The sequence below is a fragment of the Terrapene carolina genome, unplaced genomic scaffold, assembly GCF_002925995.2.
Source record: "Terrapene carolina triunguis isolate 2854851 unplaced genomic scaffold, T_m_triunguis-2.0 Scaffold34029, whole genome shotgun sequence".
NCBI lineage: Eukaryota > Metazoa > Chordata > Testudines > Emydidae > Terrapene > Terrapene triunguis.
The window spans coordinates 660,004-682,240 of record NW_020698380.1 but is presented as its reverse complement, the minus strand read 5'-3'; the positions used below and the strand labels follow the sequence as shown (position 1 = coordinate 682,240).

Below are 22,237 nucleotides of genomic sequence, written 5' to 3'. Positions count from 1 at the left end.
TAGTGGATAAAGGAATCGTGATTTTTGTAGACTTTCAAAAGGTCTTTCACAAGGTGTCTCATAGGAGGCTATTAAAGAAACTAAGTAGTCATGAGGTGACAGGTAAACTAGCTAATAGGAAACAAAAATAGCATTAAATGGTCAGTTATCATCATAACAAAAGTCTAACAGCGGAGTGCCTCAAAGTTCTGTACAAGGTCCCATGTTGTTAATAATCTTGAGGGGTGTGTATGTGAGTGAGATGGCCAATTTGGCAGGTGACACAAAGTTATTTAGTTTAGAGAGGAACTTCAGAGGGACCTAACCAAGCTAGATGAATGAGCAACACAGTGGTAAATGATGTTCAATGTTGATAAATGGCAAAGTAGTGCATTTGGAGGGAAATAGTTAAAAAGCTTGTATACCGTTTTAGGATCTAAATTAACTATCAGCTCAGATAGGAATTTGAGCGTCATGTAGACAAGTCAAAGAAGACTTCAGCTGCACATTGAGACAAAATTTTAAAGATGTTTGGGCATCTATGGCACATTTGAAAATCCCACTAAGTGGCAGGCGGGGGGGGGGGGGGAAAGCGGGGGGGTCTCTGCGTGCTGCCCCTGCCCACAGGTGCTTCCCCTGCAGACAGGCGCTGCCCCTGCCACTCCCATTGGCTGAAGTTCCTGGCCAATGGGAGCTGTGGAATCAGCGTTTGGGGCGGGGGTAGCGCATGGAGACCCCCTGCCCACTCACCTCCCCCCAGGGGCCGCAGGGATGTGCTGGCTGCTTCCAGGAGTGGCGTGGAGCCAGGGTAGGCAGAGAGCCTGCCTTAGTTCCGCTGCGCCGCCAGACTTTTAGCACCTAAAATCTCCCGATTTGGCTTCAATAGCCTCTGGGAGATAGAACCTGATTCCGGGAGACTCCCAGCGAAATTGGGAGGGTTGGCAACCCTAGCTGATCAGCAGGGCCAGCGGCCCCAGACATGATTCCACCCTGTCCCTGCTCCTCCCTCTCCCTCCCAGTGCCTCCTGCATGCTGGGAAACAGCTGGGCCTGCGGAGGGACTCCAGGGGGTTGCGGACTCCAGTTTGAGAAACACTGCTATAGAGAACTAATTTTCTGCTTTAGCGTCTCATTGGAAATGATAGGAAAGCAAAAATGTGTATAGACTCCCTTATTTTGCAATGAAAGCATCGATGTTTTAAAATTGATATAAATAGGCCGAATTTCTACTCTCAGTTACGTCTGTGCCACCCCAGTGAAGTCAGTGGATTTGCATGAACGCTTCTTGGGATGAAGCTGGATCAAGGTTCCTTAGACTGTTATCATTCTTTGTTTCAAGAAAAAATATTTTAATGATTACCCCAGGGGACTAGAAAAAATATATGTTTTTCCTTGGTGTTGGAGACAGCTGCAGAGAACACCGTAGGTGCCTACCTTGGTATGAAGCAAGGCACCTGTCTCAACACGATTTTTCTCTATATCCTTCTCCCAGTGAATTCTGATTTTTTCCAGTATGTCATCCAGGCCAGTTCCAATAGGAGCTTCCAGTTCTTCCAGCTGTGATCCAGCAAGCTGATTGTATAACATCTTCACATCCTGAAAAAAACATACATATAAGAAAAAGGGTCAGCGGTCAGTTCCAGTTTTAGGGGATACTAAGGAGCACTTATGATGCAATTTAGTTGTCTCAATGTAATGCAAACACATCCACAAAGCCATTATTTAAACTTTAGCTCTTGTTGGGGCTATTGCAAGCTTCTTAAAAGATCTGATTCTCCATTACCTTGCACCTTTTGTGGTCATTTACACGTTTGCAAAGTGAATGCAGTGTGAGTGTAAAACACTGTCATTCTGTTTTGGTAGTGTGCACAGGAGTAAATGACTGTATAAGGTGCAAGGCAGTGGAGAAGCAGGCCCATTGTCTATCCTGCTCTCTGGAGGGGATATTCCAACTAATCAATTCTTTCATATGATTTCCTATGTATGGTGTGTTACAGGCACCTTTAGGATCCTTCCCAAGAGTATAGCACAGCCCCCAACTGAAACCTGTCTCTGTATAAGCATGTGTGTGTATGTATGTATAAATATGCTGTCTCAGCTCAGAGGATCTGCATGCTTCTTGGATGTGAGGCTGGGATATAAAAGGAATAAAACTTCCTGGAAAAATGTTTGTTCATCACTGCTTGAGAAAAACTATTTAGATGGCTGGTAACAGGCCCATTATTTAACATACATTTTCTGCAGGCCAAATTCAGGCCAACTCTTTTACAAATGCTTGTACAAATATTTTTGAGCACTGTCATTTGTATGGGCACAAAAACAAATGAGGTTTGCACATGTAGGCCTGAATTATAGTCCCTTTTACACCACCCTATTTACATATACCATTTCCATATACTGCTAGAACAGCGTAAAGGGGCCTGATAATTGGTCTGTAAACAATATCACCTACAAGTGATGACAGTGCTGAGAATATATGTGGGCGAGGGTATGTAAAAATGTACATGCAAAAATGGAGGCTGAGTTGAGGTCCCTTTAAAAATGTGCCCCTTTGATATAATCATTCTGTTCAACAGTTTCCTGTGATGGCATTTCCATGTGAAGATCAAGTACTTATTCTGGGTTCTATTGTGACCTGTCTTATGTGCCTGCACTGGTAAATAATGGAGCATATGTCACAACCTTACTCCTCTGCATGAGCTACCCACATTGCCATTCTGGGTACAGAAGGAGAACAGTTGCTGCAGAGCCACTACTCCCTCCTAGGGCTGTTGATTAATCGCAGTTAACTCACATGATTAACTCAAAAAATTAATCGTGATTAAAAAAATGAATTGCAATTAATCACTGTTTTAATTGCACTGTTAAACAATAGAATTGTATTACATATTAAATATTATAATTGTATTAAATAATTGAAATGTATGAATTTTTTTGGGTATTTTCAAATATATTGATTTCAATTACAACACAAAATACAAAGTGCACAGTGCTCACTTTATAGTATTTTTTATTACAAATATTTGCACTGTAAAAAGATAAAAGAAATAGTATTTTTCAATTCACCTCATATAAGTACTGTAGTGCAATCTCTTTACTGTGAAAGTGCAACTTACAAAGGAAGATTTTTTTTTGTTAACTAACTGCACTCAAAAACAAAACTTTAGAGCCTACAAGTAAACTCAGTCCTACTTCTTGTTCAGCCAATTGCTCAGACAAACAAGTTTGTTTACATTTACTGGGAGATAATGCTGCCCGCTTCTTGTTTACAATGTCACCTGAAAGTGAGAACAGGCGTTCGCATGGCACTTTTATAGCCGGCATTGCAAGATATTTACATGCCAGATGTGCTACAGATTCCTTTGTCCCTTCACGCTTCAACCACCAATCCAGAGGACATGCGTCCATGCTGATGATGGGTTCTGCTCAATAACGATACAAAGCAGTTCGGACTGACGCATGTTCATTTTCATCATCTGAGTCAGATGCCACCAGCAGAAGGTTGATTTTCTTTTTTGGTGATTCAGGTTCTGTAATTTCCGCATCAGAGTGTTGCTCTTTTAAGACTTCTGAAAGCATGCTCCACACCTCATCCTCTCAGATTTTGGAAGGCACTTCAGATTCTTAAACCTTGGGTCAAGTGCTGTAGCTATCTTTAGAAATCTCACATTGGTATCTTCTTTGCTTTTTTCAAATCTGCAGTGAAAGTGTTCTTAAAACGAACAACATGCTGGGTCATCATCTGAGACATGAAGTATAACATGAAGTATATGGCAGAATGCAGGTAAAACAGAGCAGGAGACATACAGTTCTCCCCCAAGGAGTTCAGTCACTAATTTAATTAACATTATTTTTTTAATGAACGTCATCAGCATGGAAGCATGTCCTCTGGAATGGTGGCAGTAGCATGAAGGGGCATACGAATGTTCAGCATATCTGGCACGTAAATATCTTGCAATGCCGGCTACAAAAGTGCCATGCAAACGCCTGTTCTCACTTTCAGACGACATTGTAAATAAGAAGCTGGCAGCATTGTCTCCCAGTAAATGTAAACAAACTTGTTTTTCTCAGCGACTGGCTGAACAAGAAGTAGGACTGAGTGGACTTGTAGGCTCTAAAGTTTTACTTTGTTTTGTTTTTGAGTGCAGTTATTTTTTGTACATAATTCTACATTTGTAAGTTCAACTTTCATGATAAAGAGATTGCACTACGGTACTTGTAGATTAATTGAAAATACTATTTCTTTTTACAGTGCCAATAGTTGTAATAATTATAAAGTGAGCACTGTACAATTTGTATTCTGTGTTGTAATTGAAATCCATATATTTGAAAATGTAGAAAACATCCACAAATATTTAAATGGTATTCTGTTATTGTTTAACAGTGCGATTAATCATGATTAATTTTTTTTAACTGCTTGACAGCCCTACTCCCTTCCCTTCCCGTCACACTTAGATGGGGAGGAGGCAGACAGAGACGGAGTGGGTGGAGCCTTGGTTTGGCACAGCTGTGCCAGTGAGGATGGGGAAGCAATCTACAATTAGGTATAGGGCTGGTCCAGCTTACTTCCCCAGTGGAACAAGGAGAATGCAAGTACTGAATTCTGACTCTCTTGAGTCACAGTTTGCTCCCTGTTCTGTTCCCTGGGCATCACAACTATGCACTGCCCTTAAATGGGCCTTGTGGTAACTCTGCAATTTGTCTTCTGTCATTCATAGAATCATAGAATATCAGGGTTGGAAGGGACCTCAGGAGGTCATCTAGTCCAACCCCCTGCTCAAAGCAGGACCAGTTCCCAACTAAATCATCCCAGCCAGGGCTTTGTCAAGCCTGACCTTAAAAACCTCTAAGGAAGGAGATTCCACCACCTCCCTAGGTAACCCATTCCAGTGCTTCACCACCCTCCTAGTGAAAAAGTTTTTCCTAATATCCAACCTAAACCTCCCCAACTGCAATTTGAGGCCATTACTCCTTGTTCTGTCATCAGGTACCACTGAGAACAGTCTAGATCCATCCTCTTTGGAACCCCCTTTCAGGTAGTTGAAAGCAGCTATCAAATCCCCCCTCATTCTTCTCTTCTGCAGACTAAACAATCCCAGTTCCCTCAGCCTCTCCTCATAAGTCATGTGCTCCAGCCCCCTAATCATTTTTGTTGCCCTCCGCTGGACTCTTTCCAATTTTTCCACATCCTTCTTGTAGTGTGGGGCCCAAAACTGGACACAGTACTCCAGATGAGGCCTCACCAATGCCGAATAGAGGGGAATGATCACGTCCCTCGATCTGCTGGCAATGCCCCTACTTATACAGCCCCAAATGCCGTTAGCCTTCTTGGCAACAAGGGCACACTGTTGACTCATATCCAGCTTCTCGTCCACTGTAACCCCTAGGTCCTTTTCTGCAGAACTGCTTCCTAGCCATTCGGTTCCTAGTCTGTAACAGTGCATGGGATTCTTCCGTCCTAAGTGCAGGACCCTGCACATGTCCTTGTTGAACCTCATCAGGTTGCTTTTGGCCCAATCCTCTAATTTGTCTAGGTCCCTCTGTATCCTGTCCCTACCCTCCAGCGTATCTACCACTCCTCCCAGTTTAGTGTCATCTGCAAACTTGCTGAGAGTGCAGTCCACACCATCCTCCAGATCATTAATGAAGATATTGAACAAAACCGGCCCCAGGACCGACCCCTGGGGCACTCCACTTGAAACCGGCTGCCAACTAGACATGGAGCCGTTGATCACTACCGTTGAGCCCGACGATCTAGCCAGCTTTCTATCCACCTTATATTGAGGTTGCTTACTTCGGGTTAGATGCTGAAGCCTTTACTAGTATGACTAATCTTCACTAATGCAATTCCTGCTTAAGTCAATGAATAAGGATTGCAAAATTGGGCCTGTGGGTAATCTGTTTTCTCATGTCATTTTGACTTCTTTCAATGATTTGTTGCTCAGAACAGAAGGCGAAATTAAAAGTCTTGGGAATGGAGTGGCTTGCTAAGTATGGCACATTTAATGTAAAGTAATTTAAGTATGTTATTTCAGAAGTTTGATGGTTTAAAGATTCCATGGGGTCAGATTCTTCTCTCAGTGGAATTTACTTTGGTGTGCGTGAGAGGAGAATCAGGCCTCAGAGCACTAGGGATTTACACCTAATGAAGGTCCAGCCTCATAAATCATCTTGTGTGTTTGTCGTGTTCAGTGTCACATGGAGTGAATATAGCTCAGCTATCATAGAATCATAGAATATCAGGGTTGGAAGGGACCTCAGGAGGTCACCTAGTCCAACCCCCTGCTCAAAGCACGACCAACCCCCAACTAAATCCCCAAATCCCTAAATGGCCCCCTCAATGATTGAACTCACAACCCTGGATTTAGCAGGCCAATGCTCAAACCAGTGAGCTATCCCTCTCCCCATGTTATATTTATCAGATGTCAAAAATGTGGCAAGTTGTATGTGGATAACTTTAATTAGGACTAGAAAGGTGAGAGGTCTGTAAGCTAACAAAAGAGAAAGAGAAATAGGAACAGTTTGCAGATAGATAATTATCATTTATACTTGACAGAATTAGCTTTTTCGCTTCTGGTTAAGATAGTGTCATATTGACCTGACTTAAACAGACACATACTACCTATGCATTGCACCCAGTCTTGACTTACTTCTTCATGATTCTTTGACAGCAGACCTAATTCTTCTTTCATGCTTTCTATCTGACGCTCCAAATCCATTTTAGTTAAATTAGCATCATCAATCACTTTATATAGGGAATTAATTTCATCTTCCACTGCCTTTCTGAATGGCTGTTCATTTTCATATCTGCACAGAAAAATGTAGTAAGCATATGCGTTCAAACTTGCATTTTGTAAATGATAGTGTAGTAACCCTGGCCCCAGCATCAGCACCTGCTGTAGTTTTAAGTTAGAGGTACTATTAGGGCTAGGGTGACCATACATCCCATTTTGACCGTGACAGTCCCTTTTTTAAGCCCTGTCCTGGCCGTCCTGACTTTATTGGCAAAAGTGGCAAGTTGGCAAGAGAAAATGGGGCAAATGCCCACTTTTGTGGGAAAAAAAAGCAGGGTTTGAAGGAATGTGCGAGGGAGTGCCAGCCCTGCACAGGGGGTAGGCAGTGCTTGGGCAAGCAGCAATGCCAGCCCCGCTTGGGAAGTGGGGGAGCAGAGCTTGGGCGAGCAACACCAGCCCTGTGCGGGGAAATGGGGGAGCTTGGGCGACTGGCACGGGCCAGCCCCACGCAGCCTGGGGGGGGGGGGGAAACCTCTGTTAGCCCCAGGTGGCGTCCCGTTTTCTCTTTGGGAAATATGGTCATCCTAATTAGAGCCTGCAGTTTGTGATGCAGCAGTGTGGAATGCTGTCCTGGGAAGGGAACAGCCAATGTGAAAGTAGCTTGAGCCTGGGAGGGTATCGGATGACTAGGAAGGAAAGGCAGTTGGAAAAAAGCTGTTAGAAAGAAGGAGGGAAGGAGAAGGATCTAGGTGCTGAGTTAGTGGATAAACCTGAGCTGGAGTAGGAGATGAGGTGATAAAATAAAAGAAGAACAGGAGAATAAAAGTAAGGGAGTGAAAAGGAAAGAAGGAAAATAGGAAAGCTTTCAGGTCAGGAGAAGCAGAAAAAATTAGAACTGGGCATATTAGCAGATCCTATTAGAGAAGGGAAGTAGGGGGAAATAAAATCTGCAGACGTACTGGAGAGAAACTATCAAGGGAAAAGAACTGAAAAAAATATATAATTGGTGAAAAAGGGAATTGATCAAAAAGTTGTGTTAGATGAAAATAGATTCTCAAAACAGTAAATGAGAAGCTCAACCACAAAGGACCTAAAGTAAATGAACAGAGAGAATGACTGAACATCTATTGAAGGAATGCAATTCGAAGGCATCTAATGGCCAAGTGAGAGCCACTAGGTGAAGAAACCCTGCTTGTGGATAAACTTGATGAACAGAGGTACAGCCATAGGATCATTGAATCTAAGAGTTTGGCTACACTTGCAAGTTAGAGCGCATTAAATCAGCCCCGGGCGCCCTAACTCCTGAGGTGTCCACACTGGCAATGCACTTAGAACGCCTGGACTCCAGGGCTGGAGTGCCCCTAGTAATCCCAGGAGCGCTGCCAGCTTTTCTGCCGCCCTAGGCGGCGGAAGGTCCCGCCCCGAAATGCCGCCCCCCACAGAGGCAGTGGAAGGTCCCACCGCCGAAATACCGCCGCAGTCGCCGCCCCCCCCCAAATTGTAGCGCCCTAGGCGACCACCTAGGTTGCCTAATGGGTTGCGCCGGCCCTGGGTAATCCACCTCCACGAAAAGCATAGAGCTTGCTGCGCCCTGGCTGAAACGCCGGGGTGTCAGTGTGGATGACATGTTGCATTACTGCGCTGTGATTGGCCTCCGGAAACGTCCCATAATCCCTTGAAGTAAAGAGGCCACTCTGGTCATTGTTTTGAACTCTGCTGCAGGCATGCGGATATCCCGTTTCAAAGCTCTGTTTCTGACAGCCGGCATCCTTATCTGCTCGGGGACACAAAGCAAACCATTACTGTGGAATGCTGCTGCTACAGAGGCTGGCATTTGTGCGTGTGTGTGAGAGAGAGGCGGGAGGTGGGGGCTGGTGTCAGGGTTTCCCCCTGCCACTGTCTGAACTTACAAGACAGCATGTTGACACACTCTCTGCCCCTCAAAGCACACTGTCTCTCCCCCCACATACACACAACACACTCCCTGTCACACTCCACCCCGCCATTTGAAAAGCATGCTGCAGCTACTTGCACACTGGGATAGCTACCACGATGCACTCTGTGGCGTTGCAAGAGCTGCTAATGTGGACATGCTACTGCGCTTGCAGCTGAAAGTGTGAACACGCAGCAGTGTTTTCCCTGCTGCTGTCTCCGAGGGCTGGTTTAACTCCTGGCACTCGACATCTTAAAATAACATAAGTCGGTCAGGGGATAACTCAGGAGAAAGGACAGCTGGTGGTGGGGCCCAACAGCCACTCGTACCAACACCACTGACCATGCAGTATTTCTTTGGAGTGCCTTGATTATCTACATTTTCTAGATACAGTTATGGGAGTAATGTTTCATTTGGAGAATTTAAAACAATGCTACCGTAATGTTTTGACTGCATGGAAAAAACAGAGATTCTGATTGGGCAATTAGTGGGTACAGCTAAAAAAGAAGTGAGTACATGGCTGAAAAATGAAAAAGGGACTGTAGAACCAATAGTCAGAAGATTAGGCTGTATGTTTGACACTCGTACCTTGTCAGAACTGAAATAGAGTTTCTTCCCCAGGGTACAAACTCCAACAGAAAGTCTAAGGGTATGTCTTCACTACCGGCCGGATCGGCGGGCAGCGATCGATCCAGTAGGGATCGATTTATCGCGTCTAAACGCGATAAATCGATCCCTGAGCACTCTCCCATCGACTTCTGTACTCCAGCTTGGCGAGAGGCACAGGCAGAGTCGACGGGGGAGCGGCAGCCGTCAACTCACCGCGGTGAAGACACCACAGTAAGTCGATCTAAGTACGTCAACTTCAGCTACATTATTCACGTAGCTGAAATTGCATAACATAGATCGATTTCCCCCCTCCCCCCAGTGTAGACCAGGCCTAAGGTAGTACACATTAGGATTACAGGAGGTTTTACAAGCAATAGAAAAGTTAGAATCTCACGAAGCCCAAGATACTAATAACATGCTGACAGACAAGTTCATTGAGGGGTTATATGATGTTATATATGGAATTAACATTATAGTTAAGACAGAATCTGGAAACTTCCATCCTAGACTTTAAGAAGAGGCTATAAAACTTATGAGAGGTAATGGACAAGTCAGGGTAGTTATGGTATAGCCACAGTATGGCTACAAATATGCTGTTGCCTTGCAGTCTGAAAATGCTAGTCAGTGTGTGGTGCAGGCTGGCCAAATTCAGAGGATGGTAATTCTGGGACAGAAGATACTTTTTTGGAGAACATTTAGGAGGGGTATAGAGGGAAATTCAAGAGATGAGACTGGATTTGAAGCAGGAAGTCTTGGCACCTAGAGAATACAGATGCAGGCCACAGTGAGTTGAGATGCTCATAACACAGCCAATAGTTGATTATGATGGCAATCCTATTTGCAGGAGGTGCAGTAAGGTGGGACATATAGAAAGGAGGTACATGACTAAAAATACTAATGCTGTGGCTTTAAGCAGAAGGTTGTGGATTGGGGGTCGGATCTTGGAGGGACAAGAGTATAGACCTGAACAACATTGGAGGGCAGGCTACTACTATAGGAAAATGCCTGCCTGTTTGTTTGAGATTAATGGGAGAGAAATGTGGGCCTTGCTGGATACCAGGTCACAAGTTATCACATTAGAGCCAACATTTCATGAAATATTAGGCTCAAAATTGTTTATTGACTACTAAGTACAGGGTGAAGTTGGTACCAGGAAATTGTTTGGCTATCCCATGTGTTGGCTACATGGAAGCTGAAATTAGAAGTAGGACTATTAAATATCTCAACTGGGGTATTTTTGTTAGTGATGTCAACAGTGAATGCTTACCACCAACACTCAGAGGTATGAATCTACTGCAACGTTGTTACGAGGAGCTGCTGCAGGTACTAAAGGATCAGGAGCAACTCTCCATTCAAAAAAAGAAAGTCTGGCAGAATACTTTTAGACATATAAGAAATTATAAAACTTTTTATAATCAATATGGGGAAAGTGAGAATAAAAGACGCTTCCCATCAAGCTGCACCCAAATATAGAAACCATTTTAATTTGTAAAACAAAAATGGGTTGACAGGGATATATTGCTTTACCTTGCTGAGGTAAAGAAGGGAATCCTACAATAGCTGCAAAAATGTTTTAACGGGGGGAAAGGATTAGTACCAGCTGTGACTCTGAATTATGGGGGCCAGACCTATGACATTATATAGAAGTCAGGTGATTTCTGACTGGGCTGTGCCAGTTATGCTAGTTCAGAAAAAAACATGGGAGACACTGCTTTTGTGTAGGTTCATTAAAAGTTGAACCAGGTCACCCATAAGGATGCCTATACCTTATCTAGAATTGAAGATTAATTAACAGCATTAAAGTAAGCACTTTTTTTTTCTACTATTGATTTAGCTAGTGGTATTGGCAAATTCCAGAAGATAAAGGGAAAAAGTGCCTTTGTGACACTCTGGGAGGATGTATTAGGGGAGACTTAGGACTGGAAGGGCTGTCCGTGTCAACCTGCAAAGGTGAGAGCCAGGGTGAGACCTTGTGTTTGTAGGCTAGCTACTCGTGTCAGGGATCTGAACCACAGCTGCACGGCATAAAGGCCTCCAAGATTACAGGGGAGATGGGCACAGAACCCCTTACTGGTCTAAGTAGTCCCCAAAATGTCACACCATCATGTTAATTACTGGTATGTACCAGATAGATAAGCACAGAAGATGTCTCTCACCCATACTATTTCTTTATACACTTCAAAACCATTGTCAGGTCAATCATCATGCCTTGCTTTATTAAAAGGCAAATTATGTCAAGACGCTAATTAGCAGTTTGAGAAACAGCATTGTCTAGTGGGTAGAGTTCTGGAATGGGAATTGGGAGACCTGTGTTCTTTTCCTGGATCTGACATTCTCATATTAAACGAACTTGGGTGGCTTTTCCTTTCTGTCTCTCTGTTTCCCCGTTTCCCCATCTATAAAATGGGGATAGTAATGTGCACCCACCTCTGCAAGGTGCCGTGAGAACTAAGGATGAAAAACACTATATGAGCTCCAAGTATTATTATTACTGTTTATTATTAAACATACTGGGGGAAGGCTTGGTTTGTTGTTCCTTGGGATATAATCTACCTTTAAGGGCAAATCCCAGTCATGTTGAAGCAAATGGAAAGTTTGCCACTGACTTTGGACTTAAAACTACCCTGTCACCAGCACAGGCCTTATTCACACAAACTGCCTATTATTCTTATTATTTCTCTTTTAAAAATATCATAACATATAACGTTCCTGCAAGCACCTCTAATTTGGCCATTGCTTTATAATGAAAATAAAAAAATCAGGTGGCAACTGCTTATTTGGTTGAGGCTGTGTGTGTTGAACAACTATTGTGCTAGTAAAAAACATGCTATTAAAGCAAAATGCCTGGCTGTAAAATACAGCTGATTTTCCCCTACAAGCTCAATGGGGATTTTTTTTTTTTTTTGGTATATTGCTTTGTTTGTCTATATTACTGTAAGTTGTTCCTTTCTCATTCTAATCATTTGTTCTAAATTATGGCAATGGCATTGGCCTGGTCGTGTGAAAAGTCTCTTGTTCAATGCACAGATTGTCAGTTTTGGGATGCTGCAGCATTGAACCCAGCCAGTTTGGCAGCTGGACTCTCTGATACAGGTGTGAACAGAGCCAACTTCATAAACAATTTCTACACTCCTCCCTTGGTGAGCTGCCTTCTTTGCCTGGAATTCAGTAGCTTTGGAAACAGGTGGATGACCCCAGTGAGAGGTAGTAGAGATTTTAATATCCGTTGCTCTGATTCAGTGAAAACAAAGAAAATGTTATGTGTTGTATATTTAAATTGCTAGTGAAAGTCAGTTGGCAATTTTTTTTACTACTTAGATTATGAAATTGACAGACTGCATTTGAAAGAGTAGTATTAGCAGTTCAAAGCTTTGTCTTTCTGACAGAAACATTAAAGAGAAGGCCAAGAACACAATGTATATTTTGATGTTATTAAATGTAACTGTTAAAGAGAGATGAATTTAAGAAAAGATCAAAATCATTGAAGGGTGAAGATAAACTAGTGTGAAATACATATGGAGTATAAAGATCTGATCTTGCAAACCCTTGCTTACGTAAACAGTTCTAATATGAATAGGGGTTAGAAGAATCAGGCCTAATATGATGTAGTAGTAGTGGTAGTAAGTGCAATTCAAAGGGACACTATCAATTTAAGATCATACTGAAAACCAGTTGTTTTTTTTACTTTGCGCCACCCCCCCCTCACCCCCCCTTACCGTTGTCCACACCCCCCAGGAGTTAGGCCGGGAGTGGGACCGTGGCTCTGGGAAGGAGGGATGCGGACGGGGTAAGGGTGATGAGGCTGGGGCCATAGCTGAGGGCGGGAGCGGAGCCTGAGCCGGGGCCCGCGGGCATGGGGCTGGCAGCTGGGGCCCGCGGGGCTGGGGCCAGGAGTGGAGCTGGGTGGTGCTCCCTCCCTACCCCCCCGTGGGGGCACGCCTGGGCCCCAGCCTCTCCCTCCCCGAATGTTCCCCTGCACCCCCCAAGGGGGGCGCATCCCACAGTTTTACCTCTGCTGTAAAAAGACATCTACCAGTGATACAAACGGTAACTTAGATTTTGAAAACTGTAAGAATTTTTAAAAGTACAATTTGTCACTATTTATGGTCTTCTTTTACTCTTTTCATTACTCTCATCATGGACAATGAAAATCAGTAGTCACTTTCATTTTTGTATATAGGCATTGCACTGAGGCTCATTGTGCTACAATGTTTGTATTTCTTGTTTCACTTGATGTTTTAAAAAAACCATAAACACATTTCCATAGGAATTGGGTTTTATAAAAGTTTGTTTTTATAAAATTAAAATTTTGAGCCAGATTTGAGTTGTGTCCCTTTAGCAAGAGCCCTAGGTCTTTATATCAGTGAGAGCCCAGAAATAACTTTGCCAGTAAATTTCTGACTACTGGAAATATTTAAAGTCGCACTATTTCAAAATAATAATAATATGTTGCTCTCAAATCACCTATCTGAGGATCTCAAAATTCATTGCAACCTTAATTTAGTTACACAATAAGACCGTGAGATAAGGTCACAGGGTGTCCAAGGTCAAAAAGCGAGTCAGATCCCAATGCTAACCACTAGACACATTTTCTCTCTAATATGAACATTCCGTTTTAATATTCAATATGGTAAGTATATGTTTATTCAAAGAAATCACCCATATTGTTGCCTTAAGAAAGGTACCTGTCTTTAAAATCTTCAGCACAGGCTTGAATGTTCTCCATCTGTAACATAAGACGTGCATTTTCGAGGACTGCATCACCTACCTAGAATAATGACACAACAGAGTTAGAGCAATTAACTATATTAAATATGTGTATATTACGAGCATATGCATAATTTTAGATTCTGAAAGTAATTTAACCTTTGGCCTAGAGCTACTCAAATTATTCCATGAACGTGACACCTATTTGTTCACAAATTATCCACAAACAGGGTGTAATTTTTCTTAATTTCTTCATTGTTCACAATTGTTCAACAACTAGTTGTGTAAACAAATTGTAGCTTCTCATTTGCAAACTGATCACCATGGGTGAAGTTCACTGCTATGCAGAGGACCTAGCACAAGGCCTATGCATAACTTAAGTTCTACTTAAATCCAGTGTAGAAAGTATAAGTAGGACATAAGTGGTATATGGACCTTGTGCTGGGCCCTCTGCACAGTAGTGAATTTCACCCAGCGAATATTTGCTATTCATGCCATATGACTACCTAAATCCTATCATGTTTCAGTTCCCTAATTGTGTGGCATGGCTTCATAAACAGGAGTCTTTTTCTCTTTTCACACAATCTATCCATGAACATCTGTGACTGTTAGACAAAACTACTTTGTGACTGGAAAGAGCTTTTCAAACTGTCCAAGAGAGTAATTGCAGTACAAATCCTTCTTTTGGCTATTAATCATAATGTTTTGCTTTCCACATGTTCTTTGTGAATAAAAACACCCAAATGTTTGCAAATAAAAGGGGTTGTGAATTCCAGGAAAGAGCTCAGTTCTGCAACGCTGACTCACATAGAGTAGTACCTTACTCTCAAAATACTTTCGATATATGGCAAGAAACTACTCAACATGAGCAAGAGAGGCACAAATAGCCCTAAGTGAACAGGCAGGTGTAATTCTCAAGAACGTTCAAAAATATTTTGTTCTACTCACCCAGTGCTACTTATGGAACACAGAATTAAAAATAAATCCAGAATGAGTCTTTAGCTTTGCTTTTAATGAAAAATAAATATGCCCGCAAACAAATGACTATAATAACTCTCTAACTTTTGCAAAATATTTAGAGTATGGTACATAAAAGTTTGAGCTGAATTAAAATACTCTAAATTCTGGATATTTTTGTTACCATAGGGTTGAGTGTTATAAATGTCGGGGCTTTCTGTATAGCATCCAACTAAATGCAACGAATGTGGGTGGGACTTGATAGGCAATTAAACCAGATGTTAATGCTCAGGAGTTCTTACACACCAGCTAACACATATTCTCTGGGTAGGTGTTTTATTACCCATATCCTAAGACATTTTAGAAACTCATAACCTTTGAGTTAATGATAAACAAACCTTAGGCATGACCAAAAGGTGTTGGGCAGAAGCTAGATAAATAAGCAGCTGGAGAATAAACTATCCTGCACTGTCCCCTGGGCTAACACATTCAAACCTTGAAAAATCCACAATGTAATGTTAATTCCATCAAAATGCAAAACACTTTTAGATTACAAAATTAGAGTCACTGGAGACTAAAGTTGATCTACTTACTTACCCATTTTTCTGGCCAGAGGATTTAGGTGGGAACTGTGGGAAAGTGGCTGAAGCATGTGGGTAGGGGCTGCTTCTGACCACTATAAAGTTAAGCACATTAAAAACCCATTCACATCCTCCATCACCACTCGACCCCTTGTCTTCTCTTCCCTACTCTTCAGCAATCTAGCCTCACTTCCACAGGCCTTACACCCTTCCCTCTAAACAGTCAATCTGTCTACATTAATGAGCAGTTCACTGAAGATGTGGCAGAGTGGCAAGAAGAATCTCAGGGGTTTGGTGACATGGTTTTTGCACCTCTGGCAGCAGCTGGAGCCTCTGCCTCCCCTCCCAGAACTCACGCTCTACTTCTGAAAGGGGAGGGGGAGATGGAGGGACACGTGGCAGCAGTGTGGAGGAAGGGTCTGACACACACAGACAAATGTCCTAGGGAGTCCTATTACATTGTCCATGATCCAGGGGGTGAGTAAGGAGTAGAGCTCAGCCTAGCCTGTTTCTCATCACTAGTGCTGCATCGTTGGCAATAGCTAGAATTTCTCCCCATCTAGGACACCTACTCTGTCATATACCATCATGCTTTGGGGGGTTGTTTTTCATTTTAAGAATTTTGGACTACATTTTAATTACATTTGAATTTTGATTGTAGCCATAAAACAGATAAATACTGCAAAACATTTTTCTTGAATTTTAAATGAATTAATGTTTGCCATAGGGGAGTCCTTTTATGCTCTGCAGACGGCCCTGCAATCAAATTTTCATTGCAACGTTGCACAGATTTGTGCAGAAACCAATTTTTTTCTTACTCATCCGGTGTACATGGTTAAAATAATTTGTCAAGTATTTTAGAAAAAGAAATAAATTTGAGGAAATTGTGCACATTGTACAACCAAAACAAGACTGCATTCATCAAACTATGCATTGCAAGTTATTTACTATGCTCTATTAATCACCAAAACATAAGGAGCCAAATTGAAACCTAGTGTAAGAGGGTGAAAATCCTTTGACTCCAGTGAAATTGCACCTGTTTATGTCAGGTGTGAATGTGGCCCAGAAAATGCAAAATTAAGGATCTCACCCTATTTATAACTTTCAGCATTCTGCTTTGCCACCCTGAAGAGCATAAACCAAGTAGTATCAACTTTTGTTTAGAAGCACTGGCTAAATTCAATAGGTCAAATTCTGGCCACAGTTAAACCCATGCAATCCATTGATTTCAATGGCAGTGAGGCAAAACTTCAGTGGGGTTGCAAATGAAAGCAAAGTTTGACCTGAAATATCTAGTCGTTTTGCTTTAATTATCCACCTCAACATGGGTTCAAACTCTGCAGAGTCCACAAGTGAAATATGCTTGGTGGTCTTATCCAAGGCCCTGATCCTCAAAGGTATGTGGGCATCTAACTCCCATTGATTTCAGTGGAAGTTAGGAGACTAAATAACTTTGACCATCTGGGCCCAAGTCCCTAAAGAATGTTTGAGCACATGAAAAAGCCACTTCTCTGTGTGGCATGGGTATCAGTCTGCTCTTAGGAAGAGGCTAATCCAAGTCTTTCAGTTGACTTCAATAAAAGTAGGAAAGTTGGATCAGGCACTAAAATAGCAATGGCGTTGCAGGTCAGGAGTGAGACGCAGGTGCACATCTGTGTGGGGAACCTGGCACAATTATGATTTTAAGTTTCTTACTCTCATGTATCAAATTCATCCAAAAATAATAATAAAAAAATCACTGGTATTTTACCAGAAATGCAGTTCTGAATCCGCTATCATGTCAGACCTCTTCCCACTAGCAACAGCAGTAAAAGTGAAACATCACTGCTTTTTTCTTTTTGAAAGAGTTCCTCTTAAAGGGCCTGATCCAAAGCTGATTGTAGTCAATGGAAAGACTCCCATTGTCTTCAGTGGGCTTTGGATAAGACCCATAACGGCTACTGACTTAGGCCTGGTCTACACTAACCCCCCAAGTCGAAGTAAGGTACGCAACTTCAGCTACGTGAATAACGTAGCTGAAGTCGACATACCTTACTTCGAATTTACCGCGGTTCAGACGCGGTCCACACGCGGCAGGCAGGCTCCCCCGTCGACTCCACGGTACTCCTCTCGTTGAGCTGGAGTACCGCAGTCGACGGCGAGCACTTCCTGGTTCGATTTATCGTGTCCAGACCAGACGCGATAAATCGAACCAGGAAGTTCGATTTCCAGCCGCCGAACTAGCGGCTAAGTATAGACCAGCCCTTAGTGTATGTTCCTGCTCCATGTTGCTCTGAGTATTGCCATTTACTTCAGAAGAAATGGGATTGGGGGCATAGTAACAGCTGGGCCAATTAGCCTCCTGTGCCAGAAAAAGGATTGTCCAGTGCTTTTGGATTTGGTTAGAGTGGAATCTTTATTGGCTCTCGTGGATGTAGTACAACAGAGAGCTTCAGCTTTGTATATGTTGTAAAATGTCAATGGATTGCTGCCTATCCACCCTCTCGGAAAGTCAGTCAATCTAAAAATGAATAAAAATATATGTATTTACACTAACCATGTACCCTGAGTAATGGAAACAAACCTGAATAATGGTGTTTTTATTATTCACATCAAATACGATTACATTTTTGTACTTTAATCAGTTCAGTTCAAAATGAAACGGGGCCTCCTGATGTGTGGGTAAAATGGTATAACTTACAATGGAAGCCACAGAGGGGAGTAATTGGTGATTTCCAGCTGGCTGGCTTTATATGTCTTCACTGGGACAAATTGATCCCCAGTATAGCCCACTGGTTTCAATTAAGTTACGTATGGCACATTATCTGTTCTAATTATTTTAAGAATAACTACACACATTAGCAGTAGTACTATCTCAGTTTTACTGAGACACTTAGGGTATGTCTGTACTACCCACGGGATCGGTGGGCAGTGATCGATCCAGTGGGGGTCGATTTGTCTAGTCTAGACACGATAAATCTATCCCCGAGCGCTCTCCTGTCGACTCTTGTACTCCACCAGGCCAAGAGGCGCAGGCAGAGTCGACAGGGGAGCGTCAGCTGTCGACTCACCACACTGAAGACACCGCGGTGAGTAGATCTAAGTATTTCGACTTCAGCTACGTTCGATTTCCCCCCGCACCCGCCCCCAGTGTAGACCAGGGCTTAGGCTAACTTTGTTACATGGTCTACAGATGGGAACTGGAGATTCCTTTAACCTCTGGATCCAGGCTGTCTTAAATTTTGATAGTGTTCAAACTGTGAATCCAAAATGCTTCAAATTCTGGATTCAGACCTGAATTTTGTGGTTTGAGTCCATCGCTAATAGGAACATCTATAGGGTCTGATGTTCAGAGGTATAGAACACCCACAACTCCAACTGAAGTCAACGAGTGCTGTGTCTTTCAGCACCTCTCAAAATCAAACCCATACTGTTAAAAACTAGATAGTAGAACTGAGGAAAAGAAATGTATATGGATAACTTATGGAGAAACTTGGAACCCTGGAAAATCATCTCTCTCTATCGTATTTACATTAGCTGTGAAAAGAGTATAAAAAGGTTACTCTTTTATAGACTAATAAAAAATGATGAAAGACTTCCATCTAGTGGCTTTTTTGTTCGATTTCATTCTTCTACTAGCATCAGGAGTTGAATACAAAAATTAATATTAATGAGAAATGATCAATTTTGCAATTTGTAATCCTCGTCACTGCTGCATTAATTACAATGAGTGATGCAGCAGTTTAGGAAATGTCCTTATCTATGTTCATTTAAAATGACAAGGCTCATGGGGGAGTAAGTAACATCAGTTAGATATTGCTTCCTTCATTTGTAAAATGAGAATATTTCTCTGCCACACAGGAGTGCTGTGAACCTTAATTCTTTAATGTTTGTAGTGCATTTTAAGATCCTAAGATAGAAAGTGCTATAAAATACAAAATAGTATAATTAATAATCCTTCTGTCACATAATAATATTTTTATATTCATATTTGTAATGACTTGTAATTTACCCTTTGAACTTATGCTTTTAATTCTTGGACTAACACCAAAGGGCAATTTTTTCACTAGTTTTATTGTGAATTCATAGACATTTAGTTTTTAATTTCTTTTCCCAATATTCATAGGAAATATGATTTGCAACAGTGGATCAAACCATTGGTCCATCTAGTATCCTGTCTCTGGCAGTGGCCATTACCTGATGCTTCAAAGAGAGGTACACCTTCCACTCCTGGTAATGCATCTTGTAAATTGTACTACACTGGTCCCTGGGGGGAGAATTCTCTCAAGATGATTGATGATTTCCTGATTTCTAATAGTTAGAGATTGGCTTAAACCCTGAAGCATGAGGTTTAATATATTTTCCAAAATGTTTGCTCTCATTGATTGATAATTTTGTATATTCTTATTATTCATAAAAATATACAATTCCTTTTTGCTAAGTTCTTAGCCTCAACGATGTCCTGTGTCAGTCTGAAGACTATTAGACAGCCTCTTCCAGCTGCTCAGTAGCACCCTTCATGACCCTAGCGTTGCCAGGTGTCCAGTTTTTGACCAGAACACCTGGTCAAAAAGGGTCCCTGGCGGCTCCACTCAGCACCGCTGACCAGGCCGTTAAAAGTCTGGTCGGCGTGGGGCTGGCAGCATAGGCGCCAACTCCGTGGGTGCTCTGGGGCTGGAGCACCCACGGAGAAAAATTGGTGGGTGCTCTGCACCCACTGGCAGCTCCCCGCCTCAGCTCACCTCCGCTCCGCCTCCACCTCCTGCCCTGAGCGTGCCGCAACCCCGCTTCTCCCCCAAGCTCCCAGCGCTTGACTCTGCGAAATAGCTATTTTGCGGCAGCAAGCGCTGGGAGGGAGGGGGGACGAGGGGGAATGGGGCGCGCTCCGGGAAGAGGCGGGGCCGGGGCAGGGATTTTGGGAAGAGGTCCAATAGGGGCAGGGATGGGGTGGAGACTTTGGGGAAGGGGTTGGAATGGGGGCGGGGCAGGGGCGGAGTCGGGCCGGGGGCAAGCACCCACCGGTGCTGGGAAAAGTTGGCGCCTATGGCTGGCAGGCTCTCTACCTGACTCCATGCAGCTCCCCAGAAGCGGCAACATGTCCCTCGGCTCCTAGGCGGAGGGACAGCCAGGGAGGCTCCGCATGCTGCCCCTGCCCTGAGTGCCGGCTCCACAGCCCTGAGCTCCCTCCTGCATTCCGAACCCGTCGGTCCCCCCCCCCCAGCTCGGACCCCTCATCCCCGTCCCCACCCCAGAGTCCGCACCTTCAGCCGGACCCTCATCCCCTCCCACACCTGCCCAAGCCCAGAACCCCCTCTTGCACCCTGACCCTCTCATTTCCCCCTTCCTGAGCTCCCACTCCTCAGCTGGAGCCTTCACCCCTTCCAGCACCCTGAACCCCTACCCCAGCCCGGTGAATATGAGCGAGGTGAGGGTGGGGGAGAGTGAGCGACAGAGGAAGGGGGGTGGAGTGAGCGGGGGCGGGACCTCGGAGAAGGAGTGGGGCAGGTACGGGACCAGGGTGTTTGGTTGTGTGTGATTAGAAAGTTGGCAACCCTTCATGGCTCCCCTTTTAAACCAGAAAGCCAGCTCCCATTTCTGCTTCCCACTGCACAGCTCTAGAGACAGTTGCAAGGTAGGCAGAACCGTGAGCAGAGTGGCTATAACTGAAAGAGAAAGCTATCAGGAGCTAAGGAAAAGGACCACAGTGAAGCTGGAAGAGAAGCCTTTGCTACTGCAGGCTAATAAAGTAGATTAGTCTCTGGGGGCAGAAGGGGATTAAATACAGGTCTGTCGCATTTTACGCACATTTAACATGCGCGATTTCAGCTTTACGCAGTCGGCAAAAACAAAAAGAGAAAAATAACAATTGTAATACTGTACCTGTAGTGCGGGCGATTCTGCCCGCCATTACACTCAATGTAATTTTGACTATACGCGATTTTCGCTTTACGCGCTGACTGCAGAACGTAACCCCAGCGTAAGATGCGACAGACCTGTATGCCAGTAAGGGAGGAACAGAAAGAGGGCACTAAAACTGAAAGTCGGGTGCAGAAAGGGAATCCGGACATCCAGCAGGGATCCCCCAGAACGTGCATGTTAGCCACTATCAGCCAATTTTGGGCAGTCAGGATGTTTCCCTGCTTGCCTACATTCCACCAGAACCTTGTGGGGAAGGAGAGAAATAGGTTTCTCACTTCCTTGCAGCTCTTGGGGCAGTGTCTGATGCTATTAGGACAAGCAACAGCAGCAGCTACTGCCTGTCCTACACCCTCCTGCTGCTGCTAGCAGACTAGGTAATTCTGCTGGAAGAGGGACTTTTCCAGAGGTGAAAGTAAGCCGGTACGCCCCGGTACGGCGTACCGGCAAGAGCCGGTGCAGCTGGTAGCTTCTGGGGGTGATTTAAAGGGCCCGGGGCTACCAGCTGCTGCTACCACAGCCCCAGCCCCGGGCTCTTTAAATCCTGATTTAAAGCGCCTGGGGATTTAAAGGCCCTGCCTCTTCCGGTAGAGGCCATGCCCCCTCCGAAGGACTCCGGAGTACCCGTAAGTCCTTTAAGTTACTTTCACCCCTGGACTTTTCCCTTGGAAAGGAGGAGGGGCCTCAGGCTCAAGGAGATCTCAAAAGCGGCAAAATTTAATTCGTTTTACTAACTGACCTGAGGTTATTATAGCACTCACCACGACTTTCCCTTTTAAGGAAAGTGCAGTTGGTGGCTCTTTAAAAGCCTGGAGGGAAACTGTCCATGTACTGTGACAGTTT

General features: G+C 43.7%; 1 protein-coding gene across 1 annotated transcript in view; it reads right to left on the bottom strand.

Annotated features, from left to right (window-relative positions):
* Nucleotides 1-22,237, bottom strand: part of LOC113405167 (phakinin-like) — a 34,828-nt gene that overhangs the window by 7,352 nt on the left and 5,239 nt on the right. The window contains exons 2-4 of the mRNA XM_026646094.1: nt 13,940-14,022; nt 6,629-6,785; nt 1,413-1,574 (exon numbers count right to left, since the gene is read on the bottom strand). Coding sequence (XP_026501879.1) covers nt 1,413-1,574; nt 6,629-6,785; nt 13,940-14,022 — 402 coding nt within the window. The remainder of the gene's footprint in view (nt 1-1,412; nt 1,575-6,628; nt 6,786-13,939; nt 14,023-22,237) is intronic.